At 36.3% G+C, this 17,144-nt stretch overlaps 1 protein-coding gene across 3 annotated transcripts; it reads left to right on the top strand.

The window, feature by feature from the left end:
* Positions 1–292: 292 nt before the first annotated feature.
* On the top strand, positions 293–16,313 carry ANXA1 (annexin A1). 3 transcript variants are annotated; one of them, XR_005255432.1, is made up of 14 exons: positions 293–417; positions 3,853–3,931; positions 6,179–6,269; positions 7,048–7,142; positions 7,859–7,972; positions 8,556–8,646; positions 9,594–9,673; positions 10,593–10,649; positions 11,766–11,859; positions 12,400–12,495; positions 13,498–13,556; positions 13,807–13,994; positions 14,436–14,558; positions 15,949–16,313. XR_005255432.1 is itself a non-coding variant. In XM_038125105.1 (13 exons), the coding sequence occupies exons 2-13, from the start codon at positions 3,866–3,868 to the stop codon at positions 16,006–16,008; spliced, it is 1,029 nt and encodes a 342-aa protein (XP_037981033.1). In that variant the 5' UTR covers positions 293–417; positions 3,853–3,865; the 3' UTR covers positions 16,009–16,313. The 3 variants fall into 3 exon arrangements, 1 of the variants encoding a protein (XP_037981033.1); XR_005255431.1 differs by having other exon boundaries at positions 6,176–6,269; XM_038125105.1 differs by lacking the exon at positions 13,807–13,994 and having other exon boundaries at positions 6,176–6,269.
* The last annotated feature ends 831 nt before the right edge of the window (positions 16,314–17,144 follow it).

Genomic DNA, 17,144 nt, shown 5'->3' with positions numbered 1-17,144 from the left:
TATATTCACTTTTGGAACTATATCAGACGTTAAAATGTGAAGAGAATTACTCAAATTTTGTTTTCTTAATATTTATTCATGTGATCCCAAAAGATTTATTGCAATTTATTAAAACTGGGGATGTGGTTAGGGCAGGAGAGAAGAGCTACCATGGTTTGCTCATTTGTTGTCTTTTCCCTTCTGAAATCTGCTCATACTTTCGCCAGCACATAGTTTCGCAATGACTTTTTTTTTTTTTCCTAATGTTTCTCGTCTTTGGGTGGCACCCAGATATAGCTGATGCAGATGATTACTAGGGCTGTGGAAACACTGGTTGCTGGGTGGAGTTTCCTGCGCAGGCTACAAAAGCTTCGAGAGCCCTCTGCTCCTTTGCTCCTCAGTGTGCAGCCGTGCAAGGCAGTGTTCGTGAGGAGGAAGGTAGGATTTTGTAGTTCATTATTGCTCTCTGTAGACCCAGGACCTTAGGAATTGTATGCTGAATTTGTTAAGTGACCTGGTGTAAACTTTATGTGGGTTGGACTTGTTGTCAGGGAAAAAAGATGGGTGGGGGCAGGAGAAATTCTTTCCATTCTGAAACATTTTACACAAGGGCTTGGGCAACTATTGCTTTTATTTAATGCAATTAAATAAAGGGAATAAAAAATGGTTAAAGCTTAAAAGCAAACTTATTTGGAGTAGATAATATAATATGCTTTCTTTTTGCCTTTTTAATAGGCTGCTGTAGAAATCTGTAGAAAAACCAGAGTTCCTAGAAAAGTACTATGCTGTGTATGTAAACTTAAAAAATAGAAACAGCTGTTGATACTTCAAGAACAGTTTGCTGCACTATGACTGTAGAGGAGTCATTGTTCATGAAAGTGATGGAAATCAAATCTCTTAGAAATAAAATTAGAAATAAAATTTTAGAAATCAAACCAATGTTTTAGAAACATGAGAGCAAAATCTTGCTTTTCTGACTAAGAACTAGGCGAAGCCACGTAAAAACTGCATCATCTGGAGTTCTTCCTGCTAAATCTTTCCATAGAATTTTACAAGGAGGAGACTGTTTTTCTCTCTGATGTTTCCATATTCAGCAGACTTTCCACTGCAAAGTAAATTCCTGTATTAGATTTCCTGCCTATTTTTCTGACTGAGTGACATGACTGTAATTTACATCAAGATCCTGGCCTCTGAAAGTAACCAGGCATCTGACATGCTTAATGATATGGTTAAATAAGCATAGATAAATGCTGTTATTTGACACAGACTGTAGTGTAAAAGTCTAGCTGTGTCTTTAAATATTTTTAATAAAGTATTTTCTCAAAATCTTAAAAATTTTTGATTTGCCCTGTTTAAGGGTGCATCTTCAGGGGATTAAGAGCCAAACAGAAAGCAATATTGTCATGATTTTTGTGAAACAACAGTTGGGGCTTTCAGTCTGGATGTCTGTCTGATTTTTCAATCCCATTGCGATGTTGATCATTCCAACTGGGAATCAGTTGCTTCAGTTCTTTTCATGCCATATTAAAGTGGTACATGATCTATTTGCATTTTAGAGTGGCAGGACAAAGTATTGGGCAAGACCTTGACTCCATCAGGGGGCTGGCTGTCTTCCTAGATTCCAGCCTTCTATTTTCTTATCAGCTGTAGTTTCTTCCAGAGTAGAAGAAGAGTTTTGTATTAAGTTGGTTTCTTACCTTCCAAAGTTAATTCAAGCAGACTAAGGTATTCAGCTTCCCCCAAGAACTGTCCACTACTTTGACTTTTATTAAAATTGCATCATTTCTTTACTAGATGGAAATAATGGATGTGCATGCCAGTGTCTTTATTTCAAAAGAAAAGAAAAAAAAAACTTTAACAAGTTTTTAAGGCACAGACTTTTTTTTCTCACTGTATCATTTAAGCCAGAAAAGACATTAAGTTTTAGAGGCTTAATGAACCAAATTTAGTGTAGTCTAGTAGCCTTCTGCTCCAGCTGGGCCCAAAGGCATGGAAACCTTTAGAGCTTGATGTAACAGGTGGATGTGGGAATATGTAGAAGAAAAGTATGTGCTTCGTGAGGCTAGCTGCCCTTGAATAGGGTTTCTTTATCAGACAATGCACACCTCTTCTCAGAGCTGGTGCTGGGAGACTAAATCTTATTTCATAGTTTGGAGTGGTTCTCTGCTCTGTGAATCAGTTAGTCAGCAGACATACCAGGACATGCCAGCGTTGATGACTCAGTGTACCCAGTATGGAGACTCTTAAGTGTTTCCATGCCACTGCATATGGCCTTTATGTGTGCTGTTACAAAACGCAGCAGAAATTTGGGCACCGTACTGCTTCATCTGCCCCTGCTGACTTCTGTCCATAGAAGGGTGCAGGAGTCACTCTGACAGCTTGAGAAAAGTGCAGGTTGCAATTGTGATGTGAGTACGCCTTTCTGATCCTGAATAAATAGCAGGTCATAAAAGTTTATCCTTAAATCTGACTGAATATTCTGTCCATTATTTACCCAGTTGAGACCTATTCGAAATAGCATACAAATATAGATTTTAAATCAGTTTCAGCTTTTCTGGCAGCACTGCCAGAAATTCCTTCCTGAGGGAAGGAAACGAAAGCAAGAATTTTTTGGGGAAGAGGAAATATGGTTGGCTCTTACCTTGGAGAGAGCTGCATGCAGGCTGTGTGAGGTGTTTGTCACTTTTTTGGCTGCTGAGTACAGAAGCAAGCTTTACACTTTTGCTGTGAGGGGAAGAAAGAGCTGGGCTGCAGCTACACTCCTTGGTCCTCAACTTGTATTGAGTCAAAAGGCTGGTCTCTGCCCTTCCTACAGGACAGAGGGAATGTGTTAGCAGCATAACTAACATAATTTTTTATAATTGTGTATATGATCTGTACTCCAAGACTGCAAACAGAATTTTGTCTCTTAACACCGGTTTCAAAATCAGTCTTGTTTACTCAGCAACACTATCTCTAGTTATTACTTACACGTATGCTTTAAAACCAAGTCATCCCTAGAGCTTGCTGAGGAAGAGTTTAAAAAAAATCTAGTTTGAATAGCTTTATTTGATAAACCATTTATTTCTTCTTTCTATTTCCTCGGTATTTCAGTTAACAAACAGAATATTCCCCACACCAACAACAGAAATTGTTATGAAGCAACCTATTCATTATTTTTGAGTACCTAATGTTACATCACCTCTCATTTTTTCCTTTTCTGCTTAGTGACTTTTGGGAAAGCTGGGTGGAATTTCTTTCTGAGTGGTAAAAAGCAAAACCTATTTTTATTTCCTCTTGTTAAGTTGGCAATGATTAATTATTATGATGTAGAAATTGTAGAAAATATGTAAGAAAGAGAAATATATATAAAACTATCCAGACTTACTCATCTTCCTTAGAAAATGTCTAGTCAAAGAAATTACATAAAAGTATATTAACAAGAGAATTACTTTTTTCCTAACATAATACCCAAGAACTCCAGTGTCAGTAAATGATGAGACAAGACCCCTTGTTGACCAGTGGATTTCAAAATGATCAAACTAAATGGGCATAGATGATAGATTAACTAATTGGTTTCTAGTAACTTCCCTTTGTAAGTGAGTGCTAATGCTAATGTATTGCTGTAAGTACACACTTAGTTCTACTGCTGTTCTTATCTAAAACTTCTGAAAGCAGCTAAGAGTCTAGGGGTGAGCAAGCAGCTGTGGAGCAGCACATCACTCATGAAACCTCAAAGTTACCTGCCTCCAGTAGCACAGGCCAGTTATGTGGGACATTAACCATGACACGTCACTGTGCTAGATAAGTGATTTTGAGGGTGGAAAATCTTGAGTTTCACTGGTACTAAAAATGACAAAAAAATTGTTTGTAACTTGATGCATCTCTTCCCAGAAACTCTGTCAACATGGCTATGGTATCAGAATTTCTGAAGCAGGCATGGTTCATTGACAACCAGGAGCAGGAATGTATTGTAAGTATTACCAGCTTTTGAGACCTCCATGCTTATTTTCTTGTAGTCTTACAAATGTTTTAAAGACATCTAAACATCTTTCATATCATCTAGACATCTTTCATGCAAATGGGGGTAAAACAAAAAACAATGGCAAAACACTAGCGAATTAGAACTGGAACCTAATTTTATTGCATTGTATAATCTAATGTAACCATATAACCTAGGAAGTTTGCTACAAGATGAAAAATTGCTCTTATTTGCACCCATCAGTCTAGTTATCAATTCCTCGCCAGAACTAGTTAGTGTGATTAAACTTTAATTGCCAGTGACCAGTCACTGAGTGACTCAGATTGGCTTCTTTAATGTAGTAATCTGATCCTGAGTTCTGTGAACGTGTATGAACCTGTCTAGGTAATGTATGTGAAAAAAAACAGGGGCTCTTTGCCTGAGGTGTAGGAAGCCATGAGTTGGAACCCAGGAATGTAAAGGAGGAAGTAAAGTCACTAGTATTTATCCTAGCTTTCATATCATATGTCATGCACATGGTGGGACAAGCCACAGCATGTAATAAAAAACCTCAGACGATGAGTATGGTTATACATTAGAAGGGTTACTGTGGTAGGAGGATATGGAGAATCTTCGTGATAATGAGGTGAAGATACTTTAATGAGGTGAAATGAAAGCAAAGGTAAAGCAGTATGCTGTGAAATCAAGTTCCTAAAAAAACCTACAATTTGAAAACAAAATTATGTAGGGAAAATTTCAGTAGACAAGAGTTTTCTGCTCCAGGCCCTTGTAGATTTTGTAATGTTGACTCCACAACATTTTGTGGACAAACCTTTGGCTCGACCATCCTATTCCACTTCCATTCCCAGGGTCCTGAGACATTCTTGGCTAAGGTGGTTACAGACACTTTTTTATTACTGGTAGATAAGTTTGGCATGGAAACCAGCATACAAAGGTTAGCCTGCAAGATTGAGAAAGAGGCAGTGAGACAGTCCCACTCCTTTGTTGACTTAGCTCACAAGACACAATGATCTCTTTAAAAGTATGCTAGAGACTAACGATGCAAATATTTAAATATGAGATTTAAGTCTCTCTATGCTAGAGATTTAAGTATGCAGTATGTCTGCTCTCTTGCAACTCCTGGTGAGACAATTTTGTAGGGAGATGAACATTTAATTACCAGATGCCAGAAGTGTACCAAATTCAATGCATACTGTTGTATGTAAATTATGTATTCACAAAACCTTGCCCTTTCTATTGCGATATTTTCTTTTAATGGCAAAGAATTAAAAATTTTGAAATACTAGTGTTTGAAACAAGAGACAGACTATAGGGGATTCAGAATCATCTAGCTAAACTGGTGGTGTCTTTTAATAAGAAACCTCACCACATATCACAACAATGGAAATTTTCTATAAATCTTTCATCCAAGAATCTTGGAGCATTTTATAATTCTGTAATAGCAGTAGACTAGAATCAGTTATTTAGTGCTGTTGAGTGCTGCATGAGTTATTTAGTGCTGTTAGTCCTACCTGTAACTTGATGTGTCATGTTGCTGACATAGGACAAGCCAAATGATCTTTTGTACTGTTCCCAGAGATCTTCAGACATTGACTAGGGAGTGCCCATCTAGGAGTAGATTCACCAAAATCAGCTAGGGGATAATGCTTTGCAAAGACTGTGGCTTAGGTCTAAAGTTTCAAAGAAGCTATGCAAGAGGTCTCCACTTCCTTGTAGGGTTAGGCTTGAACACTTTCTCAACATCTTGAATGCAAGAAATGTTTGAAAGCTTAGATATGAATCAGATGAGGTCACCCATAACATGATAACATAGTCAGTTTGCATAAGATGAGCAAAGAAACTAGCACTTTACCGGAAGTGCCTGTAGAATTTAATTGTGGGTTTAGAGTCTTGAAAAGTTGAGCATAATTTCCTAATTATGACAGTTAATTTTATTTTCCTATGCAATCCATCTTACACTAAGAAATAGATGTCCAGGTACCTAAATCAATTTATGAAGTACTTTTATGTTTAATCTGAGAGCTGTGAAAGGAATACATCCAATGCATATCCATTATTGAGCCCATAAAATTACCTGTAGCTACAAAACTGTATGTTCCCTGATGATAAAATGCAATCCCAAATGCATAGTTTATTTGGACATTCAAAACTGCTTCTGTACAAAAATATTCTTCGGTATGAGCAATTTTTTTCTTGTTTCTGTTTTAAATTTTATTTTTTATTTTCCCTCTTCAGAAGAGCTCAAAAGGCATCCGTGGAGTACAGTCACATCTAAATTTTGATCCATCAGCTGATGTTGCTGCTTTGGACAGAGCTATTACTGTAAAAGGTAAGAGGAATAAATATTTAACTTACTACATTAGAACTCTTCCTTAGAAAATTTTGAGAATAGCACTGAATAAAATACGGGAGCAAGAGGCAGTGGCAAGGGGGAGAGGTGCCTCTACTTTCAAAAGTTTGGCAATACATTAAATTATGCCATGTGGTGAAGAATCTCAACTCTTTGATAGCCTGATGTTGTATTATGGTTTCAGACTTTAATGCTGTATTAAAGTTCTTGAATATGTTAAAGGAAGGGTTGAAAAATTGTAATTTCTAGGGAAGGAAATAATATTGCAACATACCATCCTAATACTTTTTTGGCTTGATTTCCTTAGAATTCCTGCAAGAGGCAGTGATTATGCTGATAATTTATGCTTCTGTTACATATCTCTCTTTTAATGAAAATTACATTTGGCACTTTATGCTTCCAAAGGTTTTCCAGTTTGATTTACTGAGATTGAAGGAGAATGCCATCTAATTTGTTTTTTAGTGTGGGCTTCTGTTTGTTTGAGGTTTTTTAGGGTTTTCTCAGTTTAGTGGAAAATCTACACTCAGAACACTCTAAGATTTTTTGTATGAAATTTCTGTGTCCTACATGTATCTATTTATTTGGTTTCTTAGCTTCATAAATAATCTTGTGAGTTTGTAGACCATAACAGCTTTTCCTTTGGTTGAATTTGAGTTTGTCAAGAAATCAAAATATGAAATAAAGCAGATAAAAAATTTAACTGGCTTAATGATGTATATCTTCTGAATATATTGGAATTTTGTTTGTTTATTCATAGGTGTGGATGAAGCCACCATCATTGACATCTTGACTAAGAGAACAAATGCTCAGCGACAGCAGATCAAAGCTGCCTATCAGCAGGCTAAAGGAAAGGTAAAGTATATTCAAACCAAACTCAATTTTCACTCAGAATATCAAAGTTTTTCCTGGCTCAAATGGTATAGATGAGTAAAGATAGAATACTGAGCAAAGATAGTAGAGTTGTAGGACCATAACACTCTTCCCCAAGTCCACTGATGCTGCTATAGGGAAGGGCTTCTGGTGATTTTAGAACATTTTTGGATAGGCAGCAGAATAAACCAGATTTTATTTTTTTTTTATCCCACTTAAATTTAGGTCAAATTAGAATATAGCCTTTATCTTCAGAACTTGTGGGCTTTTTTTAGGGTGATATTACATATGTTCTCTTCGAACTTCATGCAATAAACAATGAGTTCAGATGTTACGCAAATAAGCAACTCAGTCATAATTGTAAGAGTAATATGACATTATCTTCTCTTGAGGAACAAGCAGCCTATTTTGAGTCTTCTTCTGATGCTGTAAATGTTTCAATGTAGCTGAACTGCCATATGTGAAAGTACTTGAGAATACTTACTGAAATACCCTGCCTGACACTTTAATTAATGTAAAGTGTCAAATGTGACAAATCTGAAATTTGAAATAGGGCTTCATAATTCTTTCTATTAGATATAGGAATGATGTAGACTTAGATTGATCAGAGGTCAGACTAATTTTTGGACTGCAGCTGAACAGTGGCTACACCTCCACCATTCATTAACTTGGTGTGTTTCTTATTCTTCCTGAAACAGAGTCTAGAAGAGGCTTTGAAAAAAGCTCTGAAAAGCCATCTAGAAGATGTTGTTGTGGCTTTGCTGAAAACTCCAGCTCAATTTGATGCTGAAGAATTAAGAGCCTCTATGAAGGTAAGGCAAAATCTTCAGAGAAAATCTTTCCTAGAGAACATCGGTACTTATCAAGGCCTGTAAATAACACTGGACATAGAGTTCAAGGCTTGTATATTATCTTTATTTTAACTTTGTTTTGTTAAATAAATTTGTACTGGCAACTCAGTTTATGAGAACAAGACCCAGTAATCCCTGCTGAGTTTCAGAGTTGGAGGAGATTCTTTTGAGAGAATGAACTCTTTCTTGCCTTCTGAAAACTGGTTGCCAATGGGAGCAGTAGCACTTACAATAATGTTTACATAGGAGAAAGAAAAATGGGAAGGAGGTATTTTCTCTTCATAGATTTTACATACTTATCTTTAATATGTGCTGTTTGATCCTTTTAGCACTTCTTTTTGGCACTAGTGTATTGAATGTGATAAAAATTTAATTCCAAAAGAGCTGCAATTACATAGTATGGAAGTGCAACATTTTTAATTTTTATTTCTCATTCCATGTGGTGTCTTCAAAGCCAAGCCAATGATTTTCATCTTATTTCTGTTACGGATTTTAAGTTTGTTCTATTGAATAACATCTCTAAAACTTCAATCCCTTTTATCAGGGGCTTGGAACTGATGAAGACACCTTAATTGAGATTCTGGCCTCAAGAACCAACCAAGAGATCAGAGAAGCCAGCAGATACTACAAGGAAGGTAATTCAGAGCAAGAAAGAAGTATTAAGAAGCAAGAAAGAAGTTATACCGTTGTATAACCCTATAGCAGACACATTAGATTCACAATCTCTCTTAGTATGAGGAGCTGAGAACAAAAGAGGAGGCAAATGAAGCTTCACAAAAATTTGACAGGGTTGCTGTGAGGGAGATCGTGGTGACTTTTGCTGACCCATGTCGATCCCAATAGTGAGGGAAAAAATACATCACCACTGCTGGGGTTGTGGGTGTCTTATGGAATGGGTCACACATTCAGATGTTTTTTTGGATGCATGCAAAGACATGCTGCTTTTCTTCCCCTGTAACTAAACCTTGGCTGACATTTTAAGATAAAAGCATAAGCTTGAAAATAAAAAAATCTTACTGAGTTAGCAACACGGACATGTTAGCAGTAGGAACAAACAACCAGTGAACTGCAGGGGGAAGCTACTTGAAGAAGTTACTACAATGTAATGTGGTGTCTCTCTTAGATGTTGAGTTTACTGTATTGTCTGTCTTTTACTGAGATATTTCTTCTTAGATGCCTATATTAAAAGCTTGATTTTTAAGGAGAGTTTTGTGCTTGAGTTCAATGCTGATAAGAGCAGCCAGAAGTAAGAATGAAAAAGAAAAAGGCTCAAAACAAGGTTTTTGTATTTTACAAGCAGAAACCTGAGACAATGCTACCCACAAGACCCCAGAGAACGACATTTTTCAGCACATTTCAGGTTTAACCTCCAATTGCGAGCACAGCTCAAGATTTAAAGGCTATGTTACAAATAAAGTCCTCTACTTGAAACCAAATGAAAAGAAAACTATATTTCTAGTGGACATTTTTAAGTGGAAAATTAAGAAATTACTAAAAAAGATCATAGAGTGGTTTGATGGGACCTTTAAAGATTATGTAGTCAATTTAGTTGGTAACTTCAAAACAAACTATTTTATTGCAGTGCTGAAGAGAGATCTGACACAGGACATCATCTCTGACACATCTGGAGATTTTCAAAAGGCTTTGGTTGCTCTAGCCAAGGTATGCTATGCTTAAGCATTTTGAGTGACAATATCTATAATCAAAAATCAATTTTCTCAAGACTACTTTAGAGAGACATGCAATAAATACATATTTATGCAACATTTATTTCTTTGAATTGCTTTTTTAAACTTTCAAATCGTAGACCATTAGAAATTGCTCTTAAACAAAATATAATGAGATTTTACCTCAAATGCCTTTTAAAAACTTTATTGTAAAACAATATTTCTTTCTAATTAGTTATGCTTTTAAGATTTTTTTTGTGCTATCTTTAAAAAGTAACAGGCATAATGTCATGTCAATTGACTAGAAAAAGAATAAAGGTTTAAAATTAGAGACTTTTTTTTACTATTAGTGAATGTTTTTAGTAGTTAGATAATGGGACAAGGGCAGGGAGTTAAAAAGTGGACAAAGTGTTTAGTAAATTTGCATTCAAAAGTAGATGAGTTCAAACACTGGACCTTCCCAATTAAAATACCTTTGTAAAAGTAAAAAATATTTGATTTTTGAGTGTATATATATGAACCTTATACTTGCATACAGGATGATTTTTTGATACATCCGTGTGCATGGTTTGGACTCCCAGTTTTAAATTTCAAATCAACTTGAAAGGAGTCTATTGAATGATCATCAGGCAGCAGGTCACAGGTTTGAAGCCTGTAGTTTTGTGTCAAGAAACAAATACTTCCTGTGGATTTTTAGGTAGGAATTAAGAAATAAGTAATTGATGGCTATAGAAGTATGTTCTCTGGTTATGAATACAACAGTTTTATTCACAGGACGATTCACATAACTGCACCTATTTCCAGTTATGTAGTGGCTTACGTATGAGAGTGGTGCTGCAGAACTCTCAAATGTTGAGCTTTAGTGAACTAAATGATTGTGAGTACCAGTGAAATTTTTTTTATTTATTATGTAGGCTGACCGATGTGAAAACCCTCATGTGAACGATGAACTTGCAGACAATGATGCCAGGGTAAGGTCATAATTGACACTTTGCAGAACTTCTTCTTCTGACTTACTTGAGATTCATCTGGCTGTCTGAATCCTGTGCATTGCAGACCTAACAGAGATTTCAATGGCAAATAGCATTCATTTTTGAGGAGATAGTATTTTACAAAATTCATGTAAGTTAATCATATGAAGGAAATTAGATCTTTACCCTAATATTTAGCTTCAGAAACATTTCTGCAGGACCTCGTCTAGTTCATGAAAAGCATGAAGACCATTTGAAGTCAACAAGTGGAGGAATCAGACCCAGTCTTATTTCTTCCAAAATTAGTAGGACTATCTTTGCTAAAATCTTGATAAAATTTAGCAGTCCTTGCTGAGTTTTCACCAACAAAGTGTAACATCACAGTTACAATTTCAGTTTAGATGACTTCAAATTGATTAAAAAAAAAAAACACCACCAAAAAGCCAGCAAAGAAAAGGCCATCGAGAAATACTGCTTAATTCCTGTGTACATAAGGAGTTTAGTTCTGTCATCAGCCCTGGATATGAAAGTAAATTAATACTTCTCCTAAGTTCAAAAGTTCAGTATTGTTTATTTTGATGCAGAGTGTTAAATCTTCATGCTATGTGGAGGTCTTTTATTATTACTCTTAGAGAGGTTTGAGGACATGAGGAAAATGAAGGAGACTGATTTGGCTTTTACTTTTCTGGAAGTAAAAGTCACTCCTGGAAAGATGAGGAAGTACTTAGTACATAGGTTTCTCCTGCATATTGCACCAGTTAGGTAGTCAGTCTTACGATATCCTACCAGTCCTGAGGCTTTCATGCAGACTGCTATCATGACAAATGAAAAATAACTTCATTCAAGAATTTAGTATACCCAGGAAAGCCAGATGATGATCGTAAAATGTCTGAAAAAATGTTTTCTAGCTGCATAGTGTTCTCTAGGTACTATTAAGACATAAGTGAAATATGAAGTATTATTTGACAGAGATGGAGTTAGTCTGAGGTAAACTTTTGATCTGAATTGTGTCAATTGTGTTCATTACTAACAAGCAATGGCTCTCAAAATACAGTATTCCTGTTTGAGTTTTACTATTCTGATATTGACCTTGTGACCTTCTTTTCTTTATGACAGGCCTTGTATGAAGCAGGAGAGAAAAGGAAAGGAACAGATACCAGTGTGTTTGTAACTGTTCTTACTACAAGAAGCTACCCACATCTTCGCAGGGGTAAGTTGAACAAAGCTTCATCCTTCCCTGGGATGATTTTTGAACATTTTCTGGTCATGAATTCAGAGAAGATACAGATTATCAAGGCATTGCTCTAATTGGAAATATGCCTGCTAAGGATGTGGTTGGCAGCCTAGCTGTTCTTTCGGTAGTAGAGATGAGCAATATCATTTAGGCTATTAAAAGATCTGAAGTCTTAGCTGGGTTGTGATCATAATGCAAAGCAATGAGAGCTCCTCAAAGTGGTTGTGCTTCTTAGCCAGTTTGCCCTAGACAGGGGACTATCACACAATGTCACAGGCTCTGAGGTGGTCAGTTGGCCACCTCTACTCCAGCCAATGAACCCTTCTGTCCTACCAAAGTCCTATTGCGTATGCTGATGCCATCAGCATCAACTGACATGCAGTAACACTGTTCTTTACACTGTGCTGTGTGAAGAAAGTGAGAAATATGACCCACGAACAGTCCTCTGCTGCAGGAGAGAGGACAGAATAGGGCAGAGACAATGCAGGGAGAATACTGTTCTTTCCCATTGTTTAGTCTTTCAGAAGTACGCCAAATACAGCAAGCATGACATGAACAAGGTACTGGATTTGGAGTTGAAAGGTGATATTGAGAATTGCCTCACTGCCCTTGGTAAGTGGTTCTGCACATTGAAACCTACTGTATGTTCTGACTAAACTTAACCTTTTATTTCTGCTGTAATTGCTTTGATCAGAAACTGTTCTGTACTTACTCTGCTTCATTGAGAAGCTTGCTAAATAATACCTTGGAAAGTCTAATCTAGTAATGGTGATTTAACTGACACACCTAAAATCAGCTGAAGTTGATGAATGAGTAGAAGTACCTCTCCTAATATTTGGAAAGGTCTTTTAAGAGGAGCAGATGAGTTGCCAACATAGGAAGACTATTACAAGAAACCAATATGCCAAAAAAAAGCTGTCAAAACAGGTATAGTTTGTATCAAAAATCCAATAGTTTTAAACCCATCTTCAACCAAAGCTACTTTTCTCTAAGTTTAATGTTGCAAGAATACTTAAAATATTGGTTATTAAAAACATTAAAAAATTTCTTCAGTGGTTTTGTTCAAGAAAATGTTCATATAAAGTTAATGACTGTTGTTCATGAGCAGTAAGGTAAGGAAGAGACTTCCTCTTACCAGTGGATCAGGAATGCAACTGGGAACCAGGCACTCATCTTGTTCTTAGCTTTTATATCACAGTCAAACATACTTTGAATAAAAGAATAATTTTAATCAGATTGCTCTTAATATAAAAATTGAATTATAACTTGGTTTACAGAATATCAGATTATAACCTCCAGCTCTGCTATGGAAGGCATAAATGTTTTCACATTTTTCCTCTTGGGAATTGCAACACCTTCATTAATTTTAGGGCAGTAAACTAGTGAGAAATGTGTTGTTTATGTGGTAATTATTCTCCCCTGACTGAATTGCTTTCTGAATAAACAGAGGAAGGGATCTTTTTGTCCTCATACATTATGAAAAAAGGTAACGAGGAAGTACATAAATAGGGGGGGTAGGGGGTGGTAGGAAAAATGAAAGGGTTTTGAAAGTGTTTTATTTTAGTTTTATTACATGTATAGCAGAAGTGACCTTGTCTCACTGCTTTATTACAGTAAAGTGTGCCACAAGCAAGCCAGCTTTCTTTGCAGAAAAACTCCATTTGGCAATGAAGGTAATCTAAATAAAGATCTCCTCTTTGTAAATATGAGGTGCTTTATAAGCTGAAAAATAAAAAGTTAGCTAGAGGTCTCCAGGCCCTTTGTGTTGTAGAAAAAGACTGCAGAGGGAAATTCAGAGTATTTCTCTCACTCCTTTTACTCTTTCCTTTGAAACCTGAGACTTTCTGTTGGAGGAGTTATCTGTTTGCTGTAATATGCTTAGGAGGGCATCTGTCCATCCACACATATCTTTTACTGTTTCAGGGACAGGAAGCATACTGGAACCCTTCTTATGAAACAGCAATTATAGTAAAAAGGGAAAAGGAGAGCAATTATAGATCTTGGCAGAAACCTTGTGGAAGGCTAATCTGTAATGAGATATCCATGATCCTTCTGGCAGGTTTGGAACCCATGTTGGTGAGACAGCTGGTGATCATGAAACAGTCTAGTCTGTACGTATTGTCATAACTCCTGTGACTTGGTTAGGAGCAGTATGGGAAAAACTGAGTGAAACGCTATGAAAATGCAGATCATTGCAGTATTAAAAGAGTAATTTTAAAAGGCAGTAAAGTCTAGGCTTCCCTAATATCGAGCAAGCACAGTGAAGGAGATGTCTGGTTTTAGGAAACAGATAAAAGAAATGTCTAAAAATATTAAAAAACCCTGAAAACAACTGTGTGGAGGTAGCCTATCAGAAGTGTTTTGTGCTCATAGGGCAGATATGAGACCTCCATGTTACGAGATACTAAAGGAAAAGGAAAGGGGTATGTTCATCTATAAAAAAGTCTGATGAATTAACCTACAGAACATGATCAAAAGTATTTCAGTGACAAAAGTAGCATAATTCTTTTCCCTCCTTTTTTTCCCCCTTTCTTCTTTGTTTCTTTTAACAGGGTGCTGGGACCCGGCACAAAGACCTCATCAGAATCATGGTTTCACGCCATGAAGTTGATATGAATGAGATCAAAGGCTATTACAAGAGTCTCTATGGCATCTCCCTCCGCCAAGCCATTATGGTAGGTTTTCTCCCATGTGACACATGAAACACAAAGCAACCAGATGATTTTTGAAATCCAGGAAAGATCTGTTAACTTTTCTGCTCGTCAGTAACCAGTTCATCCTGCATAGCTCATTGTAGATGAGTACCTTACGTTTCAAATGGCCCACAGGCTGGGAGAACTAATTCCTTTTCCTTGTTGTTGAAAGAGCTATAAAAATAGTAGTGATACATGTCTCAGGATATCACCTTACAGTAGAATCCAAGAGCTGAAAGGAGAGTACAATATCCCCAAATTCTTGTACTTAAGCAGTACCTTGGCAGGAGAGTGGAGATGATTGCCATGACAGCTCTAAGGGAGGTATTTGACACAATTAGGTATTGGCTTTTAACATTTGGGGTACTCCAGTAAATGAATTTTTAATTTATTAACATGTAGTTGGCCTGTTTTCCCTATGATCTAAGTAAACAAGTTAAACTAACAAAAATATTTTGTTAAAAGGGATTGACCACCCAATGTACTTTCCAGAAAATTCAAGTGGTGAAGGACTCAAAGACAGCTAAACTGGCAAAGCATCCTTGTGGAAAGTAGTAGTAGACATTGCTGAAAAAAACCTATGTCTTGACTGGAGTAGAAACATACTCCCCACATGTATGAAAATGCCTTTTGGATTTTTTTTGATGTCTGCTACTTTTTCTGTTAGGTGCTAAAGGTCACTTTAAATCTTCCCTTAAGCATGTGTGTTACCTGTAATTTGGTATGTAATTACACCACCTCATCATGTTCCAAAGTGGTGATTGCATCCAAATGTCTTGAGGCATACACTAAACAATTAATATACCTCTGAAAACTAGATTAAAATAAGAGAAAACAAGAAGTGCATGTAATAATTACACTGCATACTTAATGCTTATTGTCCATTTTCACCAAGCTGAATAAGCAATCCCATGGTGAGCAGAGTATCACTGTACTGTTAGCCTTTGTTTGAGATGCTCCTAGACACAATGTGTATACACAATGTTTTAATATTAATGAGCATTAGACACCACTGATCAACAGGGTAGGTTTCACTTTATTCAGAGTAAAAGCTTAAGCTCCTGAGCAGATAAAACTCTTCTGTTCTTGTCTTCTTCACTTATGCCACTAAACCTCCCAACATTTTTACTAGCCTTGTCTACCTGTGCTCCACTCTGGAAATGCATGCATTTATTTCTAGACCATACAAATAACTTCAGTGATGGTGATTGGTTCCAGCTCAGTCTGTGACTTACTTGTGTTTTATCAAGGGATTAATTTATATAGGTAGAGCACTGATATTTTATCAATGTGTATTGAATGTTAATTGAAATTTATTTTACTTGAGACCATTATTCTAACAATTGTTGGGTTTTCATGCTTAAATTTACAGGATGAACTCAAAGGGGATTATGAAACCATCCTGGTGGCTTTATGTGGAAGTGATAACTAAGTTTCATGTTCCTGAAATGCACTCAAGCCCAGTTGCTGAAAATCTTTATATTTGCACGTCTATGTAAAACAGGCTTTACACACAGAGGTTTCTGTGGAATGGCACTTAATGCATATATATTATGTTGAAAACCTGTAATCCAGAATGTTTTTTTTCAATATCCTTGCTCTGAACAGCATCATTATTTCTGGTTGTCGTTATTTATCCTAAGTGAAAGAATGCCCCCAAGTTTCTATTCACATGATTAATTATGAAAATGGTAAAGTTTTCATCTATGCTAAGCAAATAAACTTTCAAAAATAGAATTCAGTCATGTGTACTTTTCCTTTGTTGCTATTCTGCATTTAATTTCAAGTTGTGTGAGTGCAGTGTGTGTGAGGGGAAAAACGAGTTAACAGCTTAATCAAAAAAAATAATGTAGTAATATCAAGTATAGCTCTGATCTGCATAAGATTTCTTTTTGGCAGTGTGCAACAGGGTTTCAGCAGAAACGTGTCCTTTGTGAGAGCCCAGCCTAGCTATTCAACTTCAAAATGAGAATGAGGGAGCGCATAGAATTTTCATTTAGAGTAAAGGAGAAGATAAAGTTAAACATGCTAGTAATATGAAAACAGTTGTTATCTGATTACAGGGGCATTGCCACACCATGCAATAGAGGAAATGTTTACTGTGCATTGCAACATTTGAAGCACTTCTCCTAATTTTAAGGCACTTAACTATTTTTTAAAGTATTGTATGTATGTATCTTTGTTAGAGGTAGTTGTATTTTGATTGTTATTCTATTTTTGTCTTGTTATAAAATGCAAATGCTGATTGTTTTGAAGAGGACGGATTGGTTGCATAGTGGTGTATCAAGGAGAAGTCACAGTTTTACTGCAACCCAGCTCAATCCCCCCCACACTTTTGTCTGAGAGGCACAAGTTTCTGTACAGTTAGGGAACTACTTCTTTAAACATTTAAAAAACCAGAAGTTTTTTTAGAAAATTCCACTCATATGGCTCTTTTATATGGCTATTTCACAATTGTTTTAAATGTTGTGATCTATTTATTCCCATGGAAACTTGCAGCTCTTTATTATAGTCTGGAAACTTTCAACTGCAAGAAGTAGGACTGAGGTTAATGCTTGTGAAACAGAG

The sequence above is a fragment of the Motacilla alba genome, chromosome Z (genome assembly GCF_015832195.1).
Source record: "Motacilla alba alba isolate MOTALB_02 chromosome Z, Motacilla_alba_V1.0_pri, whole genome shotgun sequence".
NCBI lineage: Eukaryota > Metazoa > Chordata > Aves > Passeriformes > Motacillidae > Motacilla > Motacilla alba.
This window is presented reverse-complemented; position numbering and strand designations above follow the sequence as displayed.

Bases quoted from the DNA above. Each gene is read 5' to 3' on its own strand.
- ANXA1 (XM_038125105.1), top strand. From the start codon at position 3,866: ATGGCTATGGTATCAGAATTTCTGAAGCAGGCATGGTTCATTGACAAC. The intron at 13,557-14,435 runs GTAATCTAAATA...TTCTTTTAACAG, and splicing joins AACTCCATTTGGCAATGAAG to GGTGCTGGGACCCGGCACAA. The intron at 14,559-15,948 runs GTAGGTTTTCTC...TTAAATTTACAG, and splicing joins CCCTCCGCCAAGCCATTATG to GATGAACTCAAAGGGGATTA.